The following is an 18,574-nucleotide window of genomic DNA, read 5'->3' as shown; positions in this document are numbered from 1 at the left end:
AAGAACATTAGAAAGAACATTGACTTATAGCAGGCATCCTCAAACTGCGGCCCTTCAGCTGTTGCAAAACTACAACTCCCAGCATGCCTGAACAGCCTACAGGTATCAGCCTACAGCAGGGCATTGTGGGAGTTGTATTGCTGTGGCCCTCCAGCTGTTGCAAAACTACAACTCCTAGCATGCCCGAACAGCCTAGCAGCCTAGCAGGTCATTGTGGGAGTTGAAGTTTTACAACAACTGGAGGGCCGCAGTTTGAGGATGCCTGACTTATAGGATAGTTGCCTTAAATAGACCTTAAAGTTCTGAATAATATGTGTAACAGTAGTAACATCAAGCTGTTTGGAGATGGTCTTATAGCCTTTACCTTTAAAATGTTTGTCTATAATTTAGTTTTTAATCTGCTCTCTTTAGCTTTCTTTGGTCATGTTCAGAGTGGTACACACCATGAAACCAAAAAGCACAGTGACTACTTTTCAAGCTCTTTAAATAGGCAGACTCACTATTTACAATTTGAAATACGCCTGTGATGCTAATTACAGGACACAACATAGTTTAACATGTCCCTATAGTCAAATTTTCTGGGGGTACCATCATTTTTGTCTAGGCCAGTTTCATTAGATTGTTTTATATTATTATTCAAAAGCAATGTCTGATTTTTATTAGCTAACTTTCAGTATTTATTTATTGATTTATTATTACTTTTTGAGCTATTTCAGTGACTATTTGGGTTTTTTGCTTCTTTAATAGAAGGGTACCAACAATTCTGTCCACGTGTGTATATATACTTTATATATAAGCTACTATTTCCTAACAGTGTTTTATTTTGCCATCTGTTAATTATGTTACCCCCTGATGTACACCCTTCTCTTCCATAGGTTTTGAGTCCCCATTGATATTTTTTATTTTTATTTTGTCTGCAAGGCGCTAGGCTGAGAACTGTGATGTTTATATGGTAATTGAATGCTTTTCACTGGCTCTCTGTAAAATAAGGAAAAGCCATGTTTGTGATAAATATCTTTTACAGTCATAACAACAATGTCCTACAGAAAGGAAATACTTATCTCTAAGAGATAAAACATCAAGCACCAACATATGAGAAATATTCCCATTTCATGCTTTAGATCTGTCTGTTGTACAATAAAAATCATTCAAAAACACTTGCACAAACAAAATTCATCAGAGCATATTGCAAAATAAAGGAGACAAAATTACAGGCTTCCAAGTATTATATTATATACCTCAAAATGGATAACAGGGAGGCAGAGTAACCCGGTTGTATGGGTATTGATTCCTTTGATAAGAGCATTAAAAGAACAATAGTGGGCTGACACCATTTTTTCTTGACTGGAATCTTTCACGCATTAAGAAGCCTTAAAAAAGTCACTCACAATAATTCTTAAGAAATTGAAAAGAAAGGGATTGAAAAGAGAGGATCATATTTGCTGTTTTAAGTGAGATGATAACTGCTGGATGACAGCAATAAAATCTCAAGAAGACTCTTTTTTTATATAAAGAATAGGAAATACAAAACTTTATGGCTTTCATATGATTGCCGTGTACAGCTCCCCACAGTATGGAAAATATCATTCTGAGGCATGAAGGAAAAATGCAATATCCCTGTCTCCGGCTGAAACCTATTTTCCATTATAAAGGTTTTCTTCATTATAGGGTTTGTCAAGTGTCTGAGAGACACACTCTAAGGTTTTCTTTGCAAGAACAGTATACAATATAACACGCTTGATATGTTTACTCATTTATTTGTTTTTCATTTAATATTTATGTTGTTTACAGTAATATCTATTTTAAAAGATTTGCCAACAGCACAATATTGATGATCTATCCTCAGGATAGGTCATTAGTGTTTGATCATTGTATAGTGGCTATGCTTGGTATGCCCAGACATGTGATGGATAAAGGTGATGGAAGAGAATATCATTGATACTGCATCGTGAATGCCATAAAAACAAAATAACCCAAATAATTAGCCAAAAAGCTAGGTTTATTCACACTGTCACCCCCAAAAATTGAATAGTTATATAATGCATTAGATGTAATCCAAAATGATTCATTTTAAAAATAAAGTTCATTCAATAGAAAACTAAAAAACATTGTGGCTTTTGAAATGCAGAGATGAAAGCAAAAACAAAAAATGAAATTCACTGCACCCTGAACTTAAATAATGACATATCCTTAGGCCTCCTGCACATGAACGTGTGCACCCCATGGCCGTGCCGCAGCCCGAAAATTGCGTGCCGCAATGCACAAACACAGTCCGCGGGGCAGCCGCTCCGCAACAAGATAGGACACTCTGTAGTGCTTCCGTAGGGTTCCGTGCTTCCGTCCCGCACCATTCCGCATCTCCGGATTTACGTACCCATTGAAGTGAACGGGTCCACATCTGTGATGCAGAATGCCCACGGAACGGCACCCGTGTATTACAGATCCGCAAATGCTGTCCGCATTGCGGCAACGGTGCGCACACATGTATGTATGCAGAAGGCCTTAGTGGGATAAAATACTATCTACTGCTAAATCAAATATATACTTTATAATGCCACAACCCCTTTAAGGGATTATGTAGCAAACAAATCCCTCTTGTTAAAGGACTGAAAAATATACCGCTTTGCTTCAATGTGATTGATACATATACACTTTGAAGCAGGTGTTCATGAACAGTTCATTTTCACATTAATTTAAAACTAGATCTTGGTGTTTAATAAATAAATGAGTAGCCAAAATACAATATTCTCCTCCATGCTGTGACACGGTATGTTTTCGTGGAGTGTAAGCCTGCTTATTTTAAGCAAGTATTCTAATAGAACTACTATGGTTATTTTAATGAAAACCTCTAGTCCCAAGAGGGAAACTCAAATGCAATAACGCATTAAATCTGTCCCACACTAGCTCGATCTGTTAGACATATCAAAACACATACCATAGCTGACATCCAATACATAGCCCACAGTTGATAATCCTTATTATACAGACTGTAGCTGGCATCTGTAGGAATTGTCATTCTACCAGAAGATACATTCAGATTGTTAGAAAGTAATTGCACGCCTAAGAGTGTTAAAGCTCTTGGTAAGCATGGGGGGAGGTGGATAACATCCTCGGAATTGCCTCGTGAGGAAGCGAGGAGGATAAAAAAAAAAATCTGTCTACAAGGCAATTCTAGCAATTACTGTATGTTAAAATGTACCATTTTAAAAAGGCACTTACATTAGCTTGAACTATCACAAAGAATTGTTTCTTTTCTTCATAATTCAACCTCCGACGCAATACCACAGCTCCAGACAGGGTTAGTGGGATGTCAAACGTCTGGTTTGTCGCCTGGAAGAGTAAAAAAATAATGTTATATGTTTTTACCATGGATTTAAAAAAGTGACAGTACAATATAAGAAAAATACTGATCAGCTACCTGCTCCAGCAGATTTTACCGGCATAAGATGCTCAGAGTAAGGCCTCATGCACACGACCGTTGTGTGCATCCGTGGCCGTTGTGCCGTTTTCCGTTTAATTTCGCTGACCCATTGACTTTCAATGGGTCCATGGAAAAATCGGAAAATGCACCGTTTTGCAGCCGAGACCGTGATCCGTGTATCCTGTCCGTCAAAAAAATATGACCTGTCCTATTTTTTTGACGGACAACGTCAATGGGTCCGTGAAAGAATCCGTGATCCGTGGCCGTAGGTTACTTTCATACAGATGGATCCGAAGATCCGTCTGCATAAAAGCTTTTTCAGAGCTGAGTTTTCACTTCGTGAAAACTCAGATCCGACAGTATATTCTAACACAGAGGCGTTCCCATAGTGATGGGGACGCTTCAGGTTAGAATATACTAAAAGAACTGTGTACATGACTGCCCCTTGCTGCCTGGCAGTTGCTGCCAGGCAGCAGGGGGCAGACCCCCCTCCCCCTGTAGTTAACACATTGGTGGCCAGTGCGGCTGCCCCCCCTCCCCTGTAGTTAACTCGTTGGTAGCCAGTGGGCCCCCCCTCCCTCCCCTGTAGTTAACTCGTTGGTAGCCAGTGGGCCCCCCTCCCTCCCCTGTAGTTAACTTGTTGGTAGCCAGCCCTCCCTCCCCTGTAGTTAACTCATTTGTAGCCAGTGGCGTAGAAGCATCACACTTACCTGCGAGCTGCGATGTCTGTGTCCGTCCGGGAGCTCCTCCTACTGGTAAGTGACAGGTCTGTGCGGTGCATTGCCTAATGATCTGTCACTTACCAGTAGGAGGAGCTCCCGGCCGGACACAGACATCGCAGCTCGCAGGTAAGTATGATGCTTCTATAAATTGCTAAGTAACCATGGCAACTGGGACTGCAGTAGCGTCCCGGTTGCCATGGTTACCGATCGGAGCCCAAGCGATTAAACTGGGACTCCGATCGGTACTCTCCACTGCCACCAATGATAGGGGGGAGATTTTAATTAGGAGGGGGAGGGAGGATAGAGGGCCCACTGGCCACCAACGAGTTAACTACAGGGGAGGGAGGGGGGGCCCACTGGCCACCAATGAGTTAACTACAGGGGAGGGGGGGCCCACTGGCTACAAATGAGTTAACTACAAGGGAGGGAGGGGGGGTCCACTGGCCACCAATGAGTTAACTACAGGGTGAGGGGGGCCCACTGGCTACAAATGAGTTAACTACAGGGGGGGAGGGGGGCCCACTGGCTACCAACGAGTTAACTACAGGGGAGGGAGAGGGGGCCTACTGGCCACCAATGAGTTAAAAACAGGGGGGTCTGCCCCCTGCTGCCTGGCAGCACCTGCCAGGCAGCAGGGGCCGTCATGTACACAGTTTTTTTGTATATTCTAACCTGAAGCGTCCCCATCACCATGGGAACGCCTCTGTGTTAGACTATACTGTCCGATCTGAGTTTCACGATGTAACTCATATCCGACAGTATATTCTAATATAGAGGCGTTCCCATGGTGATGGGGACGCTTCAAGTTAAAATATACCATCGGATTGGAGAAAACTCCAATCCCATGGTATAAAGGGACTCCTGACTTTACATTAAAAGTCAATGGGGACAGATCTGTTTGCAATTGCACCATATTGTGTCAACGTCAAACGGATCCGTCCCCATTGACTTGCATTGTAATTCAGGACGGATCCGTTTGGCTCCGCACTGCCAGGCGGACACCAAAACGACTTTTTTTTCATGTCCGTGGTTCCTCCAAAAATCAAGGAAGACCCACGGACGAAAAAACGGTCACGAATCACTGACCTACGGACCCCGTTTTTGCGGACCGTGAAAAAATACTGTCGTGTGCATGAGGCCTAAGGGACACTTAGTTAATGAGAATCATAGAATAGGTAACTTCTGAACACATTCTAACTAAAGATATCAAGATTTATTGCATTCGCTTAAAAAATAAGCACACCCATAAAAATAACCTCATATTAAGCTGTGCTGTTAGAACAGGTCCCTTTACACAGGCCAGAACAGCAGGCAATTATCTGGAACAAACTTTTTATTCCTGATAATTGCTTGCTTGTTACCAGAGTTGAAAGCTACTTTTACATGCAGCAATCACCTCTGGTGTATGGGGACGAGCAATCGCTAGAGTGATCACTTGTGTTAATACATATTAATTGTTTCTGTTACCTGATGAGTGAGCATTTGCTTGTTCATAGGGAGATGAGCAACACCTTTACATGGGGCAATTATCAGGAAGAAGAATTATATGAGATTGTGATTTACTTAAAGGGAACCTATCACCATGAAAACATAAAGTAACCTGCAATAAGCATGTTTTAGAGCAGGAGGAGTTGAGCGGATTGATGTGTAGTTTTATGGGAAAATATTCAATAAAACTTCTAATTTATTATTTTAACCACTTCACATCCGGGCGATGAGAATTCACATTCCCCCTTCCTGACTAGTGTTGATCACGAATATTAAAATTTCAAATTTTTATCACAAATATAGGTACTTAGAAAATTTGCAAATATTTCGAATATAGTGATATATATTCGTAATTTTGAATATTTGAATGTTTTTTTTTTTAAATCAGTACACATGATCCCTCCCTGCATCCAGCTTGTGGGCCAATGAGAAGGCTGCAGTATATTTGACTTTAGGAGTAGTGTTGTTTGCAAATTTTCATAATGCGAATTTCCGTAATACGAATTTTTTATTGCAAATGTTTAAACTTACAACTATTAGACAAAGAAGATTATAGCACTATATTAGCTAAATTGCTCTATATAAAAATAAAAAAAAATTCGAATATTCGCTATATTGCTATAACTTTGTTTTTTTTTCCGAATATTAGTAATATTCTAAAATAAGAATATATAGCAACATAGCGAATATTCGAAAAAAAAAAGACTATAGAGAAATTTAGCTAATATAGTGCTATAATCTTCTTTGTCTAGTAGTTGTATTTTTTTTTCCAATCTGAACTTCAGATGAGAAAAAAAATTACAACTATTAGACAAAGAAGATTATAGCACTATATTATCAAAATTGCTCTATATATATTTTTTCAAATATACGCTATATTGCTATATATTCTTGTTTTAGAATATTACGAATATTCGAAAAAACAAAGTTACAGCAATATATCGAATATTTGAAAAAAACGAATATAGAGCAATTTTGCTAATATAGTGCTATAATCTTCTGTGTCTAATAGTTATTAAGTTGAAAAATTTGCAATATAAAATTCGTATTACGAAAATTAGCATTACGGAAATTTGCATATTACACAATCATTAACTTGCCGATTTTTCGTAGAATATAATGAATGTTCGAATTTACGAATATTCAACGAATATTCTACAAAATATTTGTGAAATATCGCAAATTCGAATATGACCCCTGCCGCTCATCACTATTCCTGGCAGAGCCTAATTATTCAAATCTGACATATCCCACGTTATGTTGTAATAACTTTGGAACACTTTTACTTATCCAAGCGATTCTGAGATTGTTTTCTCGTGACACATTGTAATTTATGACAGTGGGAAATTTGAGTCGATATATTTCACCTTTATTTATAAAATAATTCAAAATTTACAAAAAAAATTGAAAAATTCACAATTTTCTAAATTTAAATTGCTCTGATTTTAAAACAGAAAGTGATACCTTATAAAATATGTATTACTTAGCATTCCTCATATGTCTAACTTTATGTTGTCATAATTTTGTAAATGTTCTTTTTTTTTTTTTAGGACGTTAAAAGGCTTAGAATTGTAGAAGCAATTCTTACATAAAAAAATCCAAAACCAACTTTTTAAGAACCAGTTCAGGTCTGAAGTCACTTTGTGAGGCTTACATAGTGATAACCCTCATAAATGACCCCATTGTAAAAACTACACCCCTAAAGTTACTCAAAACTGATTTTACAAACTTTGTTAACCCTTTAGGTGTTCCACAAGAATTAAAGGAAAATGGAGATGACATTTCTAAATTTCTGGCAGATTTTCCATTTTAATCTATTTTTAATTTAACACATCGAGGGTTAAAAAACAAACAAAACTCAATATTTATTACCCTGATTCAGCTGTTTACAGAAACAACTCACATGTGGCCGTAAACTGATGTAAGGGCACACGGCAGGGCGCAGAAGAAAAGGAGTGCCGTATGGTTTTTGGAAGGCAGATTTACCTGAACTAGTTTTTAGATGCCATGTCCCATTTGAAGCCCTCCTGATATACCCTTACAGTAGAAACTCCCAAAAAGTAACCCCATTTTGGAAACTAGGGGATAAGGTGCCAGTTTTACTATTATGGGGTACATATCATTTTAATTGCTCTATATTACATTTTTTGTGAGGCAAGGTAACCAAAAAGTGGCCATTTTGGCACTTTTTTTTTTTTTATATTTATCTGATGGGATAAATCATGTGCTATTTTTATAGACCAAGTAGTTACAGGCGCAATGATATCAAATATGTCTACTTTCTTGGTTTGTTTCAGTTTTACATAATAAAGCATTTTTTTGTATATATATGTTTTTGTGTGTCCATTTTCTGAACGCCCTTTTTTATTTTTCTGTCAATCGTCTGGTGCAGGGGTTCGTTTTTGTAGGAAGAGTTGACGTTTTTATTGCTACCACTTTTGGGTACATATGATTCTTTGATCATTCATTTTTTTTACTTTATAGGGCAAGGAGACCAAAAATGTGTTGTTTTAGCACCGTTTTTAATTATTTATTTTTACAGCGTTCACCTGAGGGGTTAGGTCATGTGACATTTTTATAGAACAGATCGATACCTAATATGTATGCTTTTTCTATTTATTTAAGTTATACACAATAACAGCATTTTTGAAACCTAAATTTTAGTGCAGGGATCTGCAACCTTCAGCACTCAAGCTGTTCACAGAACTCCCAAAAGAGTGAATGGAGCATGCTGGGAGTCGTAGTTTTACAACAGCTGGAGTGCCGGAGGTTGCTGATCCCTGTTTTAGTGTCTCCATAGTCTGAGAGCAATAGCTTTTAAATTTTTTGACTGATTGTCTTAATTAAGATATCATTTTTTGCATGATGAGGTGACTTGATTGATACTTTATGTGATATTAGGTGACAAAAAATTTTGGGGCCGCAGTTTTTTTTTTATGGTGTTCATCTGAGGGGTTAGGTCATGTGACATTTTTATAGAGCTTGTTTTTACGGATGCAGCGATACCTAATATGTCTACTTTTTTTATTTATTTCACTTTAACACAATATTAGCAGAAAAATATATTGAAGAAAAAAATATATTTTGGGGAACATACACCTTTTTGATCACTTGGTGTTGCAATTTTTGTGATGTAAGGTGACAAAAAATAGCTATTTTTAACAGTGGGAGGAGGTGAATGATTAATACTATTTTGGGGGGCATACGTCTTTTTAATCACGTAGTGTTGCAATTTTTGTAATGTAAGGTGACAAAAAAGTTTTTTTTTTTTTTTACGTTGTTCATCTAAGGGATTAGTTCATGTGATATTTTTATAGAGTTGGTTGTTACAGATGCAGCAATACCTAATATGTATACTTTTTTATTTATTTAACTTTAACACAATAATAGCATTTTTGAAACAAAAAAATGATGTTTTAATGTCTTCATGTTCTGAGAGCTAGTTTTATTTTTTATTTTTGGAGCGATTTTCTTATGTAGGGGCTCATTTTTTTTCGGGATGAGGTGATGGTTCTATTTGTACCATTTTGTGGGACATATCCCTTTTTGATCACTTGAAGTTGCACTTTTTGTGATGTAAGGTGACCAAAATGGCTTCTTTTGACACAGTTTTTTTTAATATGGTGTTTATTGGACAGGGTAGATCATATGATATATTTATAGAGCCAGTCATTATGGATGCGGCAATACTAAATATGTCTATTTTATTTTATGTTTTTCTGTTTTTAACATTTTTAAAAAATTACTTAATTTGGATTTTTTTTTACATGTGAAAGCTTTTTTTTTTTTTACACTTTGCATCCCCCAAAAGGTCATACAAGACCTATGGGGGACATTTACCTTCACTTTTTTTTTCACCATTGATTTCTCTTGTAACTGGGGCTGACATAGTAGCACCAGTTAAAGGGGAAATACACCCCCTAGGGAGGATGTACATCAGAATACAATGCTTTACAGCCTCAGTGCAGGGCTGATCGAGGTCTGTAGAAGACCCAACAGCTCCTGCACTCTCCCGGCCATGGCGGTCACATGACGATTGGGCTGGGCAGCTGCACGATTAGCGTGCATCTGCCATATCTGAATGGGTGTTCCAGAACATCCATTCAGAGATAAACATCCACCAATAGGACGTTTATATCCTATGGGCGGATGTGAAATGGTTAAATTGCTGCTCATTCTGGGCTTTGAAGTGAAGGAGGCGTTCATATCAGTGATCGACAGTCTTCCCTCTATGACTGTGTATACAGAGAGAGCTGTTAATCACTGATAGGACCGCCTCTTTGACTTCAAACCTCAGAATGAACAGGTACTTAAGTGAATAAATTACATAATTTATTGAATCTTTCCCCACAAAACCATATATCAATTTGCTTAGCTGCTCCTGCTCTATAACATGTCTGTAGCTCAGACACCATGTTCAATGTGACAGGTTCCTTTTAACTTATAACTAGTGTTGAGCAAGAATAAAAAAAATTGCGAATATCGCCACTTTGAGAATTCATGAATATTTTGAATATAGTGCTATACCAATATTCGGCATTTTTATCCATCTGAACACATGATTCCTCTCTGCTTCTTGCTTGTGGGCCAATTAGAAGGAAGCAATGTCAAGTTCACAACAATACTTAGTGCACCGATCAGTAATCTGTAGTCTGACCTGCTAAAATGTGAAGTTGCACGTAGTGCGAAAAAAAATATTCTAATCACTGCCGATTAGTGCAATCACAAATATATTGGAGCACTTGACTCTATCTGCATATAAAGCTATTTTAATGTTCTGCCATGCCAACCATTTTCTCCAGTCTCAGGAAACTTATAATAGCTTGAAAAATGTAGCCAAAGTGACCTACACCTGTATTTCGCGTTACAAATTCGCATTACGCTATTTTTACATTGCCGATTTTTCGCATTCAATAAAATAATCTTGAATTATCGAAAAGTCACAAATATATGACGAAAATTCTACAAAATATTCATGAAATATCGCAAATTCAAATGTAGCCCCTGACGCTCATCATTACTTATAACTATTATTATTACCACTGGTACAGACAGTGGAAGTTGTTTAACATAGGGGGTCATTTATTAAAACCATCAGGAGAAGAGGGTGGCAGCTTGCGTGTGAGGCAGTGACTGAGCCAGCAGGGTAGCAGCATGGCTGTGAGTCAGCAGGGTGGCAGCAATGGGAGGTCGGGAGCCAAACATGAATGGGGTATACCACTCACTTCGCATGAGCCTACTGGCCAGTAAATTAGTGGTACAGGGGTTCACAAAGGCAGTGGTAGCAGGCAGTCGGTACGGAGTGTTGGTGGGAAAACACCATACACTGTGGTGTGGCAATTTTTTGTTAGGCTGCCGGAGGAGGCGAAAATGGCCATTTGCTGGATTTGTGGGCAGAAGGTGAAATGCGGCCAGGGTGCCAATGTTGACACCATGGTCCTGCATCAACATGTGCAGCGTCATCATAAAGTGGCCTAGGAGAACCGTGGCTCCGATGTGCTGATCCAGCGTGACGCAGCAACTGGTGCATCACCCAGTGGCACGCACTCAATTTCAGGCAGTCAAGGCTCCACCACCTAAGCCAAAGGGAGCTGTCTGTCTTCTAGAAATAGAGCCGAACCTGAACCAGCAAGTAGTGGTGTGAGGAATATGGATTAATATTTACTGTCAGCCATGTCCTCACACACCCCCATTTGCTGACAGACAGCAGAGGTAGGGAAATCTACAGGATTTCCCTGCTTCAAAGCCCCAGCCCTGATTGCAATTTGATGCACCACTTGGCATGACTCAGTGTACATGCAAAATAAGTTTACACCCCCCATGTGCTGACCGATTGCAGAGGTAAGGAACTCCACAGGAGGGCCCTGCTTCAAGGAAAAGTTCACACCTCCATGCACCAGTTTGGAGCCAGCTGAATCTTGCAGGAAAACACCCCAGCAGGGGGTATCTGCTCTTGCCTGGTTCAATGAGATTTCCTAGACATATTGGCACCTACCTCTCATAAGGAATTATGAATCACCTGGCCATCGCAGGCGCAAACCGGATACATATTTGTGTCCCGGTGGCCACGAGGTACGGTCCCATGGTCTTTGTTTACTCGTACCCAGTCGGGGTAGGGAGATACCCATATCTCCCCATAGAAATCACATACCGGTACCAGGTTTGGGCTCTACTTGTAGCCGGAACCCAGTCAGGTCCATTAGTCCAAGAACCATCTCCCTGTGACACTCTGGTCTGGAGCTATGAACCCTAAAGGGTTTTGTGGGTCATTTGCGGTCAGCCCAGAAGAGGGGGAGGTGACCCCTCCCTGAGGCAGGGAGGGGATGGGCCGACTACAGGTTAAAAGCCTGGTGCCAGCAAGTAGGCGGGTCTTTTCTCTGAAGAGGGGTCACATCCTACACATGTGTTTAGAGGGACCCAGGAAATAGCAGGAGATCACAGCCCCTCGTGTGGACTCCAGCTCAGGACATCACAAAGAACTTTCATCATACTTGGTAACTTACTTTTACACTGCTTAGCCCAGTTGTACCCATATAATCTGTATTTGTAATCTCAGACCACTGTATATATTGTCTGTGTATATTGTGTCACATCTAGTGTGCTCTTACAGCGATTAAATCTATAATTTAATCTTGTGCTATCTTGTATCTCGATCACGAATCCCCACAGCCGTGTTTTGGCCTAGTTATAAGCTACCGCGGGTTGGTTTCTGACCCTATATAATCCCGTTAGCGGACCGGGCCTATATGAAACGAGAAACTGGTGGCAGTTACCCGGGCTGAGTGTGGGCTGTTTTCACTGTGGCAGTGAAAAGGCCCTTCCAGCTTGTTGCCTCTCTGTGCCCGCGTGGACAGGAGGTGTGTGTGTAAACTATACCAGCCTGACCTTACGTGCTCCTCTGGAGGGCGTAACTTCACGTTTTTGGTAAACCCCGTGATCATACCAGGTCTCGTGAGCTCGACGTGGTTGACGTCAGCGGACACGAGGGGTGGTATTCATCACAAGTGGCATAATTGAAGTGCACCCTGCCACCACACAATGAAGATCCCCTGGACTACTGGGCAGCCAAACTCGATTTGTGGCCGCAACTGCCTGAGGTTGCCCTGGATAAACTTTCCTGCCTGGCCAGCAGTGGGGCATTAGAGCGTGGATCAGCCAGGATTTTCCAACACCAATGCTTGATGCATCAGACTAGACCATCCATGGTGTCACACCCTAACACTTTGACAATAGAAAGTGGTTTCTTCTGACTACCTGCTTCAGCTGCTATTCTAATGCTGCCACCCGACTAATGCCACACCAGGTGCTCCTACTGTCAGCCACCATATTTAGCTGGTACTGGTATTTCCTCCCACCTGCCCACTCTGTGGTCTCCTTATGTTGCTGCCACCTCACCACTCTGTGGTCTCCTCATGCTGCTACCACCTCAACACTGTTTCTGGGCCACTCTGTGGTCTCCTCATGCTGCTGCCACCTCACCACTATGTCCCTGGGCCACTCTGTGGTTTCCTCATGCTGCTGCCACTTTACCACTCTTTGGTCTCCTTATCCTGCTGCCGCATCACCACTCTTTGGTCTCCTTATGCTGCTGCCACCTCACCACTCTGTGGTCTCCTCATGCTGCTACCACATCAACACTATGTTTCTGGGCCACTCTGTGTTCTCCTCATGCTGCTGCCACTTCACCACTCTTTGGTCTCCTCATGCTGCTACCACATCACCACTCTGTGGTCTCCTCATGCTGCTGCCACTTTACCACTATGTCACTTGGCCACTCTGTGGTGTCCTCATGCCGCTGTCACTTCACCACTCTGTGGTCTCCTCATGCTGCTGCCACTTTACCACTCTGTGCTCTGCTCATGCTGCTGCCACCTCAATGCTATGTCTCTGGGCTACTCTGTGGTCTCCTCATGCTGCTGCCAGCTCAACATTACGTCTCTGAGCCACTCTGTGGTCTCCTCATGCTGCCACCTCACCAGTATGTCATTGGGCCACTGCTGTTCCCACCCTCCCCACTTCATAACTGGGCCACTATTTTGCCTTTTTGGCTGGTTGACATAATAATTTACTTGACCCTTTATCTGATCTGCCAGTAGGAAGGAAAAATAAAACACACAATGGATTCTGTCTATGTAGCAGCTGTAAGGCCTATATGGTTCCATCAAAATTGGTTTATGATTTGGCAGCCAAAATCAGGAGTGGGTAAAAAATATAAAAGACACGCAAACATTCTATTCATGTGTTATCTCTGTTTTGGATCCAGTCCTCTTTTTTGGGCTTTAGCAATACTGATGGATTACTGAGGAAATGTTGACCTAGTGAAGGCAGATGCACAACAGACAGGATTTTTTGGTGGTTATTGTTCTGATGGATCAGAGGATAGGCAGAATAATCAGTGATGTCAACACAAACTTACTGCTGACACCCTATCAACTCTGTTGGGGGCTCTACTTGTATAAGCGTTTATCAGAACAGGTCCTGTAGACATCTATGTGGAAGCAGCAGACGAAGGTGTAAAAGGAGTGTGCTTCTTCTTGAAGCTAACATCGACCTGCAAGGCACAATTAAGTAATTTGGTAAGTTTTGGCACCGTAACTGCCCAAATAAGTGAAGTGTGCAGTGATTCTAAGAGTGACGTCTGTCATATGCGTGTTATACTGATTTGCAGTATTGTTTCACTACTACAGCATAATCACCCTGCGTGTTACTGCAAGGCACAGTGTTATACACCACTATACAAGCTCTCTGCAGCCAGCAAATAAATTTGGATCAAATCAAATCTTTTTTTTTTTTGAATTTCACTCATCTCTACCTACGGTGCTAGCTTTCCTTCTTAAAAGAAATAAACACTAATGGCAGTATTACATAGCCCAATGTGGCGGACGATTGCTTCTCTCCCATGCAATTGCCTGCTCACTACCGGAGGAGACTGCTGCAATTACATACAGCGATCTCTTCCTCAACATGGGGAGGAGCAATCGTTATGCCAACACTTGTCCCCATGTTGTATAGTGGTTTGCCAGCGGCAGAACGTTATTAGACACCACGATCTGCCGCCTGCAAATGAGGATGCCGGTAATTGAAGACACAGGTTATTGAAGCTGCAATTCTTTTTTTTGGCCAGCAGGTGGCAGGCCAACACAAGAAATGAGCAATTCTGTACAAATGATGGGTCTAACAGACCCATGAAGGTTCAGAATTAAAAAAAAAAAATGATTTTTCAAATACAATACAATCTTCAAAATCATAAAAAAGTAAACAAAACTATACAAATTATATAAAACATAAAAAAAATCCTTAGAATAAAAATAAATACTGTTGAGGAGGGGTTGAGACATATGCATATATATCCATGCATGCCTGCAAACACGTGCGGGCATGTATGGTATATATGTGCATACATTAACCACAGCATCATGCGCATGTCTGCCCATGGTGATCCCCAGGGGCTCATGGTGGCCCCTGTGGGAAATATGTGCCTCCTTTAGACCATGCCCCTTATAATATATATATGGCTGTGGCCCCTTATAACATATATATATATATATATATATATATATATATATATATAATCCCCCTTAGAATACATTATTCCCCTTATATATGTGTATATATGTTATCAGGAGGACATACAGGTCCTTCTCAAAAAATTAGCATATTGTGATAAAGTTCATTATTTTCTGTAATGTACTGATAAACATTAGACTTTCATATATTTTAGATTCATTACACACCAACTGAAGTAGTTCAAGCCTTTTATTGTTTTAATATTGATGATTTTGGCATACAGCTCATGAAAACCCAAAATTCCTATCTAAAAAAATTAGCATATCATGAAAAGGTTCTCTAAACGAGCTATTAACCTAATCATCTGAATCAACTAATTAACTCTAAACACCTGCAAAAGATTCCTGAGGCTTTTAAAAACTCCCAGCCTGGTTCATTACTCAAAACCGCAATCATGGGTAAGACTGCCGACCTGACTGCTGTCCAGAAGGCCATCATTGACACCCTCAAGCAAGAGGGTAAGACACAGAAAGAAATTTCTGAACGAATAGGCTGTTCCCAGAGTGCTGTATCAAGGCACCTCAGTGGGAAGTCTGTGGGATGGAAAAAGTGTGGCAGAAAACGCTGCACAACGAGAAGAGGTGACCAGACCCTGAGGAAGATTGTCGAGAAGGACCGATTCCAGACCTTGGGGGACCTGCGGAAGCAGTGGACTGAGTCTGGAGTAGAAACATCCAGAGCCACCGTGTACAGGCGTGTGCAGGAAATGGGCTACAGGTGCCGCATTCCCCAGGTCAAGCCACTTTTGAACCAGAAACAGCGGCAGAAGCGCCTGACCTGGGCTACAGAGAAGCAGCACTGGACTGTTGCTCAGTGGTCCAAAGTACTTTTTTCGGATGAAAGCAAATTTTGCATGTCATTCGGAAATCAAGGTGCCAGAGTCTGGAGGAAGACTGGGGAGAGGGAAATGCCAAAATGCCTGAAGTCCAGTGTCAAGTACCCACAGTCAGTGATGGTCTGGGGTGCCATGTCAGCTGCTGGTGTTGGTCCACTGTGTTTTATCAAGGGCAGGGTCAATGCAGCTAGCTATCAGGAGATTTTGGAGCACTTCATGCTTCCATCTGCTGAAAAGCTTTATGGAGATGAAGATTTCATTTTTCAGCACGACCTGGCACCTGCTCACAGTGCCAAAACCACTGGTAAATAGTTTACTGACCATGGTATTACTGTGCTCAATTGGCCTGCCAACTCTCCTGACCTGAACCCCATAGAGAATCTGTGGGATATTGGGAAGAGAAAGTTGAGAGACGCAAGACCCAACACTCTGGATGAGCTTAAGGCCGCTATCGAAGCATCCTGGGCCTCCATAACACCTCAGCAGTGCCACAGGCTGATTGCCTCCATGCCACGCCGCATTGAAGCAGTCATTTCTGCAAAAGGATTCCCGACCAAGTATTGAGCGCATAACTGAACATAATTATTTGAAGGTTTACTTTTTTTGTATTAAAAACACTTTTCTTTTATTGGTCGGATGAAATATGCTAATTTTTTGAGATAGGAAATTTGGGATTTCATGAGCTGTATGCCAAAATCATCAATATTAAAACAATAAAAGGCTTGAACTACTTCAGTTGGTGTGTAATAAATCTAAAATATATGAAAGTCTAATGTTTATCAGTACATTACAGAAAATAATGAACATTATCACAATATGCTAATTTTTTTAGAAGGACCTGTATATGTGTATCTGCCATGGCTCTCCCCCAGGTGTGTGCATATATATATATATATATATATATGGGCCTATAACTGCCCATGTATGCCCCCAGGTTTATAATGAGTATATATATATATATGTATATAGATGCGCCCCAAGTATCTATATACATATATATATATACTTAAATTTCCCCAGCGTTCAGCGAGTTCCTGCAGGGGGTGGAAATGTCTCCAGGTGGCTGGTGACTTCAAAGGCTAAGGGTTATCAGCCTATTTACTATGCGGCCCCACCTTGTGTTTGTGACATGGCTGGGCGTGTGGTGCTGCTAGCCTCAGGGGGCCAGCCAGTTGTCTGCTGCAATCTGAGTGCATGCATTCCGTCACATGCACACGATGATGTCATTTCCCTACACCTTGGATGGGGGAAGGGGGGGGGTGAGAGTGACTTATATATCAGTCCAGGACAAAGGAACAGGGCTCTTGGAACAAGACTAGAACCAGAGACACATGAGGACTGCTGCCTGAAGGAAGAGAGGCCCATTTGGCCCTGGAGATGGCTGAGTATACGCTGGCATGGCATTGTACCTCCCTTGCAGTGCCAACCATATTCACCCCCCTTATTTCCCTACCACTATCCCACCAATGATTTAACCCTTTGTATCCCAGACCCCATGCTGCCCCTTGTTACCCCTGATTAACCCTACTGTTTAACCTCTTCCCTGCCACCCCAGCTCCCCTGCTGGTCTCATACCCCTGAGTGTTTAACCCCTTCCCTGCCAGGACCCTGGTGACCCTGATTCTGTGCCCCTGATGTCCCTAATCCATTAACCCCTTCCCTGCCAGAACCCCAGCTCTCCTGCTGGTATTAACCTCAGCACTCACTGGCAAATAACCCTTGCAGTGCTGAATCTATAGTGTCTGTGGCCTGCACTCGCCCCTGCAGCGCCACTGGTGACCCTCTTGTAACCCCGTAGGGACAGTGAGTAGATAGACGGGTGGGATAATATTACTTGTATGTGTGAATTGTCTAGTTAGTTTATGGGTGGAATTGGGAACGTGTAGTGTAGTTTAGGATTGTATATGTGTAGTGCTGTGTATTGTTAGTGTATTGCGTGCTCAGTGTATTTAATAAATACCGTTATATTTGTACCCTTTGTGTAGTGTGTACTTGTTAGCGGTAGCGAGTTAGTAAGGCGCATGCAGCTAGCATTAGTGATTAGTGTAAAGCATAGCAAAAGTATTGTGTTGTTATTATATAAAGGCATAAATAGGTGGAGTCATCACTAGACGGCTCCTACTATTTAGGAATATTAATTATCGATATTCGCATAATGTTGGTGATTAATATTCCCCCTTTACAAATACATAAATAAGAAAATATATAAATATCCTGGGCATCACCGTATCTGAATATGCCTGTACTATGAAAAAGGGTCAAATTACCAATTTGCCTTTTTTTCATTGCTTCTCCAAAATTGTATGAATGGAAACTACAGATTGTCCCACAAAAAATGAGCCCCCCAGCTCAGTAGATTTAACTATAAGACAGTTATGGGGGTCAGAATATGGTGACGTAAAAAAAATATAATATATATATTTTTTTACACTATTTAGACATAAAAAACCTATATATATATATATATATATATATATATATATATATATATATATATAGTATCGTAATAAGCATACTGGAACAGAGAATGAAGGGCACAGT

At 41.0% G+C, this 18,574-nt stretch overlaps 1 protein-coding gene across 1 annotated transcript in view; it reads right to left on the bottom strand.

The window, feature by feature from the left end:
• PCDH15 (protocadherin related 15) overlaps positions 1–18,574 on the bottom strand; it is a 1,384,495-nt gene that overhangs the window by 1,105,427 nt on the left and 260,494 nt on the right. Inside the window, exon 6 of the mRNA XM_044299661.1 lies at positions 3,220–3,330. Coding sequence (XP_044155596.1) covers positions 3,220–3,330 — 111 coding nt within the window. The remainder of the gene's footprint in view (positions 1–3,219; positions 3,331–18,574) is intronic.

Source organism: Bufo gargarizans, chromosome 6, assembly GCF_014858855.1.
Source record: "Bufo gargarizans isolate SCDJY-AF-19 chromosome 6, ASM1485885v1, whole genome shotgun sequence".
Lineage (NCBI taxonomy): Eukaryota > Metazoa > Chordata > Amphibia > Anura > Bufonidae > Bufo > Bufo gargarizans.
The sequence above is the reverse complement of the archived record's forward strand: the minus strand, read 5'-3'. Positions and strand labels throughout refer to the sequence as shown.